This window comes from Nylanderia fulva, unplaced genomic scaffold, assembly GCF_048542155.1.
Source record: "Nylanderia fulva isolate GAGA-0341 unplaced genomic scaffold, ASM4854215v1 Scaffold10, whole genome shotgun sequence".
NCBI classification, from domain to species: domain Eukaryota; kingdom Metazoa; phylum Arthropoda; class Insecta; order Hymenoptera; family Formicidae; genus Nylanderia; species Nylanderia fulva.
The window spans coordinates 3,095,274-3,109,314 of NW_028189193.1; the positions used below are offsets into that span (position 1 = coordinate 3,095,274).

Consider the following 14,041-nt stretch of genomic DNA (forward strand, 5'->3'; position numbering starts at 1 on the left):
TTGACATTATGTAGATACAACGATAAATACCTATAAATACCTATTCTAACTAAAAGAAATTTGATTCTAAATTGTTTTTTGTCTCACGATTATAGTGTATTAAAAAAAAACATTTACATTTACCTTTATGCCTAGGTTATAAATTACATGTGCTTTAAAGATTTTTTTTCAATCGTGTATGCAAAAGCCAACGCATGGCTTTCAATAAAACGGAAAGATTTGTAAAACGAACGATGTCGACTTCTGCTCGAATAGGTCCAGGGATTTACGACATATCGGATCCATCAAAGCCAACTCGAGATCCAGGTAACTTATAATGTACAATAATCTTGAATTTTTCCGTGAAATTTGCATTCGCTCGCGTTCTATATGCTTTTACATTATGCGACTGTGTGTTCTATAGACAACGCTTATCCATTTTTGAGCGGAGCGAGCAGGCAGACACTCAGCATACCAAAAGACGCGCATAAGTTTCCAGGTCCTGGCTGTTACAATATAGAGGCATTACGGAAACATATACCAGCACGTGCATTTTCTCTATTCCTGCCTCATTTATTTGCAATTTTTCTAGGTTCAATATCGGCATGTGTATATATATATATGTACATTCGACATTTTATGAGATTTAATAAATTACAGGGTGGCGTCAGTATCGATTACATCGATGTTAGATTTAAAGAAAAGGTGTATGAAGGTCCAAGTCCAACAGAGTACATTTTATCAGATGATTTGTTTAAGAAAACATGTCAAAAAATAAGATCTCATCTGGGCACTTGGCGTGGTCCCGCAGGCAAAGTATAAAATATATTTTGTATTTATACATTCCTCAAAATAATTAAAAGATGTCAAAAAAATAGCCAAACTGTAAATTTCTGTAACTTTGTTTTGAAAAATGAGAATTTAAATTTTAAAAGGGTTTTAAAGCTTGAAATCTCTACTTTTGAAAGATCACAGCTTTTTTCATTTGCTTCAATTCTGATATTTTTTACATACATAATTGACGAACATAACGAAATTAAAAATTTCTTCTCACAAGTAGAGTTTCATCTCAAAAATAGAGATTTCAAGCTTTAAAACCTTCTTAAAAATTCTTATTTTTCAAAACAAAGTTACGGCTGTTTAAAAGTTGCATATTTTTTGGACAATTTTATTATTCCTTAATTATTTTGAGGAGTGTAAAAATTCAATAAATTTTCTCATTTCCAATATGTGACAGTAGTATATAAATGTATTATAGAATATATTATACGTAGATATACGTAAATAATATACGTATCAGTATATATTTTCCAATATTTAACATGTGGGAGCATTTAATATAATTTTTTTATACATAGAGAAGATTATTTTTATTTATTAATCAGTCAATCAGTTCGTATTAAAATTATTAATATTGTATAATGCTGTATCACATAATGTTACAAGATATATAATTAATTAGTTATTCTTGCTTAAAAAATATATGTTTTTTATATGTATAAATGACTGTATATGCTCAGTTTCATGTATTATACAATTAAATATTTTTATATTTGTAATATATTCCTCTTATTTATTTGTCATATTTATAGCTATGGCTTGTTCGTCCCCCGCGGATGTTTATGTATACAACAGGTCTATTTATTCCTTCGAAACGTGATGACTACGATGAACGCGGAGTGTTTATGAAAAATTCGGTCATCAAGCATAAACCAACCGATTTTTATGATGTTCCTCGAGGGGTATGAAAATGTTGTGCCTTCTGTTTTATAAAAGATCTTGCGAACGATTATTTATACTGTAGGAGACAAACTTTACTACTCTGAAATACAAAGGAAACTTTTGGAGCAGAATGAAGGGTAGAGATGACGAACGGACTTCCGTGACACCGGGTCCTGGGGACTATGAGCATGAGACAAAGAAAAGTCCCGCCCAAATCCACAACGAGAGAACTAGGGAAGCGAAAAGAGCCGCCGCTAAGCAGCCACGTTTCTTGGAAGCTTTGTACCAACAAAAATTACGCGAAGTAATTTTAAGAACATGCTTTGTAACTTTCGCGCAGTCGCCGGTTCTTTCGCGAAAACTTCGAGCCGGGAAACTGCCTTTATACTTGTGAATCGTCTCATGAAAATCTGCTTTTCCATAAAGAACTTTCCGGCTCCCAATCATTACGACTTATCGAAAAGCGTGTTTGATAAATACAAAAGTATTCCATGTAAGTGTGACCGATATATGAAAAAGCCTCTACCTTTCAACCAAACAGCAAAGGTTCATTTTTATTATTTCTTCTCATGTGTATGTTTTCCGATAATAATTATAGAAAAATGACTTATTTCTTTATTTTAGAGATTCGAAAAAAATTTGGAAACGAATACACCTGGACCTGGAGAATACGAAGTCGCAACTCCACTTTGTTACGGTTCTATTTTACATGCATTTTTTGGTACATTCAGCGCTCGTTTTAAGAGAATCATTGATATACCAACGCCAGGTATATATTATGTAAATAAGTGTTAGGGCTCATGCATCAGATTTATAATAAACTGCATAATTTGCATTGTAGGACCTACAGATTATCACACGGAAGTCGGAAATTTAAGTTTTGAGTCTGTAAAGCGTTTTAAAAATCAGTATGAAGAAATGTTCGATTACTTAAAGTTTTATAAAACACTGACATTGTTAAGCAGTGATAATAAACGTACGTTAACCGATAAATTCAAAGTAGCAGATGAAGAAAAATGTTCAATATATCATGCAGTCTTTAAATCAAAAGTGGAGATATTTCCAAAAATTCGCAAAAATGTGAGTATATTATAAAAAATTTATATATATATATATATATATATATATTATTTCGTTTAATCTAACTGAATATAATTACGCACGCAAAGCGAAGTTGTATTATTCTTTGATAATAAAATCTCTCTCTTGATAATAAAATTATGCAATGCATAAAAATTCAATATTTAAATCTTTTACAAAAAATACAAACGAAGAAATAAAATTTTCTACAAGAATCTTTTGTGATTAAATATCTACGCATTTATTAGACTCGCGCGAGATTCTACACCCCATACATCTATCATGCTGCGCGGCTTGCGCGAGACTGATTTTCATACGGGGTATCGCAAGCGCGGGCCCGATGATCACATGACCAGTAGTCACATGACCGGTGGTCACGTGACCACTGGTCATGTGACTATCGGGCCCGCGCTCGCGATACCCCGCATGAGAATCAGTTTCGCGCGAACCGCGCAATGTAATGGATGTATGGGATGTATTAATCTGATGGAAAGGATAGAAAGAGAGAGTTGCTTTCATCGCGCAGCATGCAGAGTCGTGCAGTGTAGCGAACGCGTACAGATGTGCGAATCTAATAAAAGCGCAGATATTTTAATCAAAAGATTCTTGTAGAAAATTATATTTTTTGTTTTCTGTTAAAAATGTATATATTGAATTTTTAAGAATTACGTAATTAATAAATATATTTTTATGCATGCATTGCAATAATAATTTTATACATACGTTACAATTTTTAAGGTTTTATTATTAAAGAATAATATAACTTTACTTCGCGCATGTAATTATATTCGAGGTAAACTAAACAAAATGAGAAAAATATATGTATTATTATGTATTTATATATTAAATTAAATTATTATTTTATTAAATAGAAACTACTTTTGTATAATTTTATACATAACGCACTTGATTTAATACAAATGAAAATTCTGAAAACTATAGAAAATTTATAAAACATATATCAGCAATAATTTGCATAAATTGATAAGATTGATTTGAGTAGCTATAAAAACATAAATAACTCGTTTTTTTTTAAACTATCCAATATTTTCACAATAATCCAATAATATCCAAAATTTTCAATTATTAAAAAATTCTGCTTTTTTGTATGAACAAATTTATATTGAAACTATTTATTCATAAAAAGTAAGAGATCAATTATATTTTATGTTTATATTATATATTCAATGGATTATTGTAAAACAAAATAATGGTGAGCGCTGCTATATATACATAGAGCAATCGAAATTACTTGCGTAACGCTAACAAGACAGCGAGAAACTCGGGCTAGTAGTCACGATAAGTCTGTGGTCGGACGTCCGAAGATTCTTTCGGCTCGCTCAGGAATCTGTGGGCTCGGTGGACTCGAGTAATCTTGGAAACGCAAGGTAATCAGGAGACCCGGAGACGAAATTAATGGCAGTGGATCGGACCGATGCATCTGTACCCGGGGCGATTCGGGGCTAGGATCCAATCTGGCCGTTAATCGAGAGCGTTGGGACGAGATTCGATGCCACAACCGGTAGATAGACCAGGATAGAACCGTCAGTACTGAACGACTTGCTGCTGATTCCGCTTGTGTTCGATGAGTTCGTGTAGGTTCGATTAGCTGACGTCTCACTTAAACAATTGAAACGGTGCAAAATTGTAAACGCAGTTTAATGCGGCTACATGTATCGCGTTGGTAAACTAACTCGTTTATTGAATAGTCGTGTTAATTCTTATTTTGTTTATTGACTAGTCGAGTTATTTCTTTGTTGAATAATTAAATCATTTTGTGATTATGTGTTAAACTGTGAGTGGACAACGATGAGCATCTTTCTTTTTGTTGGACCTGTCAACAGTGGCGTATCCGAGAAAGCTGTATTTGCATAACGTAGGAAAGGAAAGAGTAGTGACTGTACGCCGGAAATGACATTTTGCTGTGCTCTGCAGGTCATTTCCACGTAGAGGCGCGTGGCCAGAGAAATCACTTCCGGCTCGCTGAGCCGGAAATTCGAGCCAATCCCTGCTTGGTGTCTCTGTCTCTGTAATGCGAATTGCGGATTTGCCGGAAACATCGGCGCTTAGATTTGTGTCGAATCGGCGTCCACCCTAAATGATTAAACTATGAAGGAAAGCGGGGTTTCCCCTTTTATATTATTTTACTAATTTTATCAGACAGGATTAAAACATATCTAGGATCATAAAAATTTGAATTTTCTATCTTAAGACTCGTAAAAATAATTATAATGTAAAAAATTGTATATCAGTAGGTATTAATTTTCTATGGATTAACTCGTTTAATTTTCATAGGATGACGTACCGGATCCGGGTGCTTACGAAGTTTTATCAGCCTTCAAGGCTAATCGTGATAGATGCGATTTCCTTTGCCAACGATTAATTCCACCCTTCGGATCACGCGCCTGTCGGTTTTTGATGACATTAAAAGGCGATTTCTATGTACCAGGTATAAAGTAAAGTGAATAAAATAAAAAAATTATCAGGGAACCTTTTTCATTTTATTATGCCTGTATAGGTCTAGCGTATTATAATCTCAGCGGAGATATATCAAAGAAAGTAAAGAATGGCGTGATATGTTATGCACCTCGTGAAAGAAAGGAAGTTATCTAACAACCAGGACCATTGGATTATCATGTAAGCTTTGTTTTACAATTTAATAAACAACAATCGACGATATATTTTATTAAATACTTGTTGTGTATCAATATATATTTTTTCTATTTCTATATAAATTTATAAAGAAAAAATATATATTGATGCACAAGTATTTAATAAAATATATCGTCGAATTATTTTTTAATATTCTTTATAAGTACTTGTATATATAAGTACTTATAAAGAATATTAAGAAAAATAAAAAAATTATAAATTAATACATCACAAAGAATTATGCGATACACATTTGAACTTATATCATATCAGTATACTTATGAATATATGATTATCCTTTAATCACATATTTCTGATGGATTCTGCATTAGTTCAATCTCGAGAAATTACTTAATGATATACAAGTGATTGCCTTCCATCGGCTTCAGTCTTTAATCTTCCGACTCGTAAAAGCATTCGATAGTATTTACTTAGTTGTAACATGGCAGGATATTGCGTGCTCGCAGCATATGAGAGTAATACCGGATGCTTCAGATGGTGATGTATGAGGTACAGCTATGAGATGGCTGGCATCCTGCATTATTCTGTCTGTTGTATTTTTGCCATATCCGTGTGTAAAGTGTGTAAAGTGGCTTCATAAATCGCAGATATATAGGAAAAATGCAACTTCAGTATTATAAACATTATATGATTTCCAAAAAATTATTTATGATTAAACATTAATTATTATTTAACGAAAATCCATTAAGTTTTTTTTTAATTTAATTAATTAATAATTTGCAACATACATAGATACATCCATACATTGCATCATCCGTTCTGAAGAAATCATTTAATGTTACTTTGGGTAAATCGAAAAACATGAAGACCCTTAATGAGATTCAAACTTCATGGCACCATCGACGATCGAAGAAAGTTCTCCGTTTTTTCGCTGCATCTTCGAAAAGATATCAACATTGTATCACTGTTTGATTTTGACTGATGTTAAATTAATTTATCTTATGCACTCTCTAAACATATTATTACAAATATAATTATTTAAAAAAATATATATAATTTAATCTTTTATAACATTTTTTCCAATATATCCTTTAGAATGATTTGTACTCGTACTTTTGACTTGTAATCGAATCGTTCTTACAGTTAATAAATTATTTAATTTTCTAGTACTGTCAGTTTCTGTAACGTTTATGGAAAATATACAAATATAAAAATTCCATAAATATTTAACAAGAAAAAAATATTTTAGTGCAATACATTTCTTTTCATACTTTTAGAGAAGATTGCAGCTAAGATCAATACTGCGAAAGTGGGAAATGGTCGATGGCAAAAGATGTTCACTGAACTGTAACAGTCAAATGTAATGACGCGTAAAGAAAGGCAAATGTTTTTCAAATATAAGATCATGCAACTGGAAAGACGGTCATACTTATTACCCATAATATTGAAGATAAAATGAAATTTAACGTTCTTTGATGTGTTATAATAAATCAGTATAATAATATCGGAGAGAAATAAACATATATTGCATATTGCTCTTCAATTGTTATAATTTTGAGTGTGTAATTATAAATTTTGTTAATGACATATTTCAAGAGTACTATATCATCTGGATAACAAGATAAATGTGATATTTGAATATCATTTCTCTTCAACTAAAGTAAAATACACAAATTTTCTTGCCAATAATAAATTTGCAGACAGTTTCCATTTCGGAGTAACTACTTTAGCATACCAATGTGAGGGCGCATGGAATGTAACGGCGGATATGACGTGAATGAATATATAATAAAATTTTAATTAAAATTTTTAAAAAAGTTTAGTGTTTTCATTACTATGCTAAAAGTCAAATATAACTTTAGCGTTAGTCTGATAAACTGTAAATTTTTCGGATGAAATTAATGGCGAGACTTATAGCGATATTTATCATGCGTATAAAAAAGATAACAAGTCAGCGAGTAGTTTAAAAATAAATCAATAAATAGAATAACTATAAAATTTAGATACTTGGTTCCACATTTTTTAAAAATTTGTAATCTTGTAAACAAGTGCGATTTTATGTACATGCTATAAAATAATAGAAGATTATTATATATTTTATAACATATTTGCTAAAATTTTACCATTTTTATAGGTATATCGCTCTTTCTATATTCTCATTCTAGCTTTGCTTTTAGGTGAAATTTTGGGTTACCATAAACGAGGCGAATTTGATGGCGCACTCTGACCGCAGTACGCATATAGCGGCAATTAATCAATCTGGCATTGCAGATTATCTTTGCGGTCATTACATGCTATTAACGCACGCGAAAGTGTATAATATGTATAATGAAAATTTTCGCTAGTCACAAAATGGTACGCATTATCAACGTGTATAATAACGGCAAGATTTTTGCTATTCGAGCTGCTACTCGAGCATTCGAGTCGTAAACTTTTTTTATTCAAATATCTAAAAGTTTTTTTGCAATGTATCAAAAGTATGCTTTCTCGTAATCAGCGATAGGAAAAGTTGGGATATTTCAATTTTATACATGGATAAAATTATAAAATGACGATTCGCAAATTGATATTTACGGATAGAGAAAAAGCCTTCAATGATATAATAGCTGGCTCACCCATCCAATTTTCAGCAAAAGCGGCGACAATTCGAAACTGATGAGAAATCGAATAGACTTCAAAAGTCTCTTTCAAAAGGACTTTCTTTCGTTCGCAACTGCCTCATTTCACGGACAAAGAAGTGCAACTTATCAAAGATTTCACCTATTTTCCTCCGAAATTAATTTTTATAGAAAATTTAAAATTCACGCAGCAGAAGTATCAAAAGGCGAGAAGTACCTGTCAAACATTTATATTTCATTTCTTTCGGAAAACAAAAATATATGTATGTAGGATGCACGCGTATTAAAATAAAAAATTGTTTATTATTACAAAAAATAAGAAATCTATCATACGTAAAGATAATTTTTTTACATGATTTAATTGCAGATTACATAACGTCGACATTCGACAAATTATTAAAATGGTTGAATAACGATTACATATTACTCGATGTTTACATAATTGAAAACAGTTTTGCTGATATTGGGAAAGCTGCGAATAACGAAGAAATAGTGGATGAAAACAGAATAATTTACCTTCGACAGCACATATATTGCAAGTTATGAAAGTTATGCAAAAAGGTGTCAATATTCGATGTTATTTGATTTGCTCGTTAATCGTGAATTTTTCACGGTAAGCTAAATCTTTTATAATTAAATTACTGTATGTCATGTTTTCAAAAAGCTGCATTAGTATTAGAGAGATGAAAATATTGCATATTTTACAAATTATATTTTATAAATATCATAATATTTTATATGTATAATTATATATGTATGTATGTATAGGATGTTTATATTTATTTATAAACAAAATAATGGAATGCAAAACTGTTACAATATTTGGTCAATTTTTATATATTTTAGAGTAAAAGTAAAATTCAATTTCTATTATATATGAATTGATTTTAATGACAGTAACTTTATTACAACATCAAAGTTCTCATCAAAAATGATCGCTGAGATTTTTAAAACAAGTTATACATTCGACAATAGAACCAACAGAAATGACTTCTGTCATTATAGAAATAGAATAGAAATATAATATTAAGAAATATTATAATAATCCACAAGTAAAATAAACGTGTATGTAAAATAGACGCGCACAAATATAATGGCACACATAATTTAAAGAGGACTTCATATACATATAATCCGCAAAAATCTAAATAATCTAAACAAAAATGTCACTTGTGTCATATTGTTAAAAGTCCAGTATTGCATAAAAACACATTGCGTAAACTTTTCTAAATCCACAATTATCGAATGGAGTTGACTGTGCGTTTCCTATGTCAGCGGCAGAGTGTGTGCATAAATCGATAAGTCTTTCCCCGACGTAATTCGCGTTATAACCGACGCTTTGTGCGCGATTAAAATGGCACTCACGCGAATTCAGGCAACGCCCGTGGCACGACAGGGACGCGACACCGATGACAAGGAGCCGCGTAGGCAACGACCCGCTAATTTCCTCGCCAAATCGTCACGCACGGCTTGCGTCTGGGAAGCAATTCCGCAGATTCTTGCCTGCGAGGAATGTCGCCTTTGATCGTCTCTCGCGAATGTCACTCTAACAAGAAGCGACGGATGCGGCGGATAACTCTGCAACGGCGTATCCGCGCGGGTCCGACCTTTTAATGCCGCCGGGATAAGCCCTTTGAAACGTCGCTCTGCTCACGCCATGCCAGTTCGATACGAAGGAAACGACATTTGTCACAAGTCACCGGAAGCACGGCAATACTGATCATCGCCTGACGACGACGACGTTCGACGGGTGGAAATAGTGCTCCTGTAACAAAGTTATCGCGCAGTTGCGTGCATAAAATGAAGAAACGTGCCTTATCGCGACAGGTCTTGTACATCCAAAAGTGATTTTCCGAAATGTCATATTGTTAGAAAAATGATCGTATGAAGAGTAAAGGCATTGAAAAAGAATCTACATCTATGTACGCAATTTTTTTAAATTAATAGATTATATGTAATATATCATGTAACAGGATGATCTATGTCTTCACCCTCTATGCTCGCGTCTATACTTCGGCACACGTCGAAACGGCGAACGCGCGATTCGACATTTTCGGCAATGTCGAGCATCGGGCACTCAGTTAATCGGTACATTTCGGTCCTGGCGTTGATAATGTGGCCGTACGCGAGACTGGCAACGAGGGCGACATTACCGTCGCATCCCCACGTCGGACAGGGCCGAGGGTATCAATCAGTGGTACATGAAAGGGGCGCGGTTCGGGCCACGTCTGTCCTCCGATCTCGTATTGTCTGCCGAGGACAGATAGACAGCGCGCCAGCACGTCGACATTCCGACGTATCTCTGTCCGATGACGCTTCTGTTACTGAAAGTGTCACGCTACTTTGTTCTAGTATCTGCCGTATAAGTACCTTCTCGATGTACGGTGATGCTATTGTGCCACTTGCAGCTTTGTTGGTTTACAACTAGGTGAGAGAACGGAACGACAAAAGATTGCACATTTGCGTGTTTCGTTACATAACGCCGTATCTTGTTGTCAGGCATTGAAATAACGAGAAATGTAACCAGATAACTCGCACAGCATTTAACGAATAATTTACATTTAGACTATTTGTAATAATGGCGCGAAATCTATTCAATTGAGAGCGTAAAAAAAAAACGCTAGAATTACGTGTAATAATAATAAAATGTTATGAAAAAAAGTAATTCTTTTTCCACGGTTGAAGTTTTTCTCCAAGAAAAGTAATATTTTTTCCCCGAACGTAAAACAAAAGGCCCGCGTTCATTCTTATAGTAAGTGAAGGAAGAATGGCTGGCGAAGCGTGGACCTTTCTCCTTCGAGGCGGACCCCCTCGAAAATACCCCGAGTGTACCCCAAAGACAAAGGGTTTTTCCGCACGGCTGTCTCACTTTTTCGCGACTCACGCAGTCGCTCGCAAAAAGCCATTGTTTGCGCGTACGATGACTATGTCTGCAAAAGTCACCATAGGGGAAGGCAGAGAAAGAACTATTTCGCGAAAAAGGATGTGACGTTGTCCCTTTGACTTTACTGGCACTTTGCTCGGAAATGGCAACCCCACTGACGCATGTCACCTCTTTCCTCTCCATCGTATTTATACTCTTCTACATGAACAATTTGTAAGATTACGTAAACATCTTTCTTGTTTTTTGTCTAAAGATATACACTATGAAAATTAAAAGAGCATATATTTTTAACCTTTTACAAAATTTTCTGATGAAGATTTATATTTAATTATTAATGAATTTGATGAATAATTGTTTCAGTAATTATTACAAAATTTGCGCAAAATATTATTTAGAAACATTGATCAATATTTACTTTTTGTTGAAAACACAAAGTTTGCTTTGTAAGAAACACGGTTGCAAATCACCTGATTAAAAAATCAACAGGCGAATAAGTTTTACGAAGAAGAAAGAAGTTGGCACATCGAGTCTTCGAACTTTGGAAAACTTTTATCAAGACTGTAACTATAAAGCAGCAATGTTCCTCATCGCTTTCTCTCCGCGTTTGCGAAACCGACACGAATGGAAACAATTGCACAACCGAGAGGAAGGAAAACTAGTAAGAGCTTTTTACTTCGAGCGATCATATTCGGTCATTTGGCCGACAAGGGTGGAATATCCCTGATTCATTCCTTTCTGCGTCGCTCCTTTCACGATATATTCAGTACATCGTAACTCTTATTCCATTGAATTCGAAAAGGGATCATAAAATCGAGCTTCAGCCTGAGCTACCAATGATAGAATTTATGTCGTCGAGGAAGTCGCCTCGTTTCCGTTAATCTCGATGATGTAGATGCCAGATGATCATCCAAGCACTTAATGTGTACCATGCGTGCAAAAGATATCTTGAAGAGACATTATTATAAAGGCAAGATATATAGGTATACAAAGAGACATTTTATCTAAATAAATATAATCAACAATTTTTCTTAAACTCAAAAAAGTATCAATCTAAAATTTGTCATATCATGTGCTTTAAATGCATATTCCACGAGGTGCCGAGTAATTATTTTCTTCAGCATTTCTCTCATCCGATTCTCTCGAGGTAACGAAGACACATTCAAAAATGAATATTAAGGTTCCCAGTCGCGCCATAAAAGAAAACCCCAAACGATCCATAAACCAGCTTTCAACCGGATGAGGAAAGCCGCCGCACAGCTCGTTACCTCTGAAACAAAAAGAGTTCGCCGACGAGCCGCAAACTGGGCCGATATCCTCGCACGAAAAGTCGGAAAAGTGTACGTTGGCGAACAATGAAGTCGTCTGGCCGAATGTGCGCGGACAGGCTCTCAGCCCAGCTGACGGTACACGAACGGGATCTCCGTAGCTCATCCTGGCAGGTACTTTTATCTTCGCGACGGGCGCGAGAATGTACTCGCGAGGTATCCGGTGGCAACGCATCCGGTGAGTCGGGGAACGAAGTGGCTGCTGACGAGAGACGAGGAAAACAAGGAAGAGATAGAGCAGGAGAGAGAACCTATTCGTCGGCCAGTGGTGGGTTTCGGTCCCGGCGTTATCTGTAGAGAGGAGGGCGTCGACATTTAAAATGCAGATTAGAGTACGGGCGCAAACGCAGACGTAAACGTAAGAGCGTCGGGTAGCAAGTGTTTTATTGGGGCCAGCTTCCGTTTCTGCCTTCCCGGGTCTGGGTAGACGACGCAGCGCGGCGCGATGCCTCGGCGCAGATAAAGTCACAGACCCCGAGCTTTAACCGCCCGCTAATTTATTGATCCCTGATTTATTTGACGCGGCCGGCCGCCGCAGCTTTAATTGCCCGCGAAGCGAATTTGACGAATTTTAATAGGACACGAGAGAGCTGCTGCCGATGACTTCTCGACCGTCGCTCTTTCACGCGTGATGAATTTCGAAACGGGAGGAGAGACTGCGTCTTCGTTTTACAAATGCGCGTGTCGGAAAAGTTTTGGCAGAGCGCTCTATATCATTGCGACCAGCGAAATGGAAATGTCGATTTGATCTGTTTAAAGATTACTTGTCTGACGAATTGTTTCCCCACGCGTTGCAAAATGTCGATAATGTCGATAATACTGCGAAAGATTTTTTTTGCATCACGCATCACTTCCTTTACAATTTTTTTTTTTATCGACTATTATCATATTTAAATTTGATTTATTTACTTAACTTTTTGTATCTTGCATTGAATATAATTTTATTTAATTCGTTTGTATATACAAGCGTTCAACTAGTCTATTAATCAAACATTTTTGCATAATATCGGATCATGTAGAAGATATATAATCTCTCGCAGAGATGCATAATTTTTGTTAAAAAAATTTTTGCGAGATGGATTAACCGCGAGATGATATTCTGCTTGTAGACATTTCTGCTTCCTCTATCCGTGAAACGATTCGATCGATTAAAAGATAGCTCTCACTCGATAGACTGCCCTTTGGTGAGCAATTACGAACAGTTCGAGACCGGCAATTGGAATTAAAATACATGAAATTATTCGACTAGCTGGGCAAGACTCGGAGAGCGTAACGCGATTTACATATCTGTACAAGCTTGTTTGACTTTAAGTACTGCCGTAAGATCGATTCGCCGTCCGAGCAGCACGCGACTACGAGCAATCGTGTCGGGAACTCGATGAAAGTTTACACAAGCAATTGGCACGGGAAGGGGATCCTTTCGCGACTTATCGGAGCCGAAGATCAAAGCACGACGATAACTCAAGGCAAACCGTTCGAGGTAAATCAAGAAGATCTCCGGAGATCTCGACGAGAGTTTAATCCAACGAGTTTTGCGAGATATGTAAATGCGAATTTGTGCAGGTGTGGCAACCGCAGGTGGTGCCGATGTTCGCCAAACTTGCGAAATTTCGATGTAACCTTGCGGTACAATTATAGATGCTTGTTCCACGAGAAATCATTCGATTCCCGAATGGTGTCCAAAGTCTCCTACCGGATGCGACAAATGGATGGGATAATCGTTCAATAAAATGGAGGAATTTCGTAAAAGGAAAAATATAATTTCGTGTAGATTTTTCTCTCCATTATTATCGTGCACGCGTATTTATATTCTTCGCTCG

General features: G+C 35.3%; 2 protein-coding genes across 2 annotated transcripts; both read left to right on the plus strand.

Moving 5' to 3' along the window:
• Positions 1-1,778: 1,778 nt before the first annotated feature.
• On the plus strand, positions 1,779-5,942 carry LOC146725228 (uncharacterized). The gene is given in 7 exon segments (XM_085483610.1): positions 1,779-2,005; positions 2,128-2,247; positions 2,326-2,470; positions 2,543-2,781; positions 5,077-5,230; positions 5,300-5,418; positions 5,766-5,942. Coding segments are annotated over 7 exon segments (1,128 nt in total). The 5' UTR covers positions 1,779-1,831.
• On the plus strand, positions 5,939-8,629 carry LOC114932020 (lactase/phlorizin hydrolase). Its single transcript, XM_085483613.1, is given in 6 exon segments — positions 5,939-5,943; positions 6,991-7,150; positions 7,572-7,734; positions 7,943-8,074; positions 8,380-8,549; positions 8,552-8,629. Coding segments are annotated over 6 exon segments (708 nt in total).
• The last annotated feature ends 5,412 nt before the right edge of the window (positions 8,630-14,041 follow it).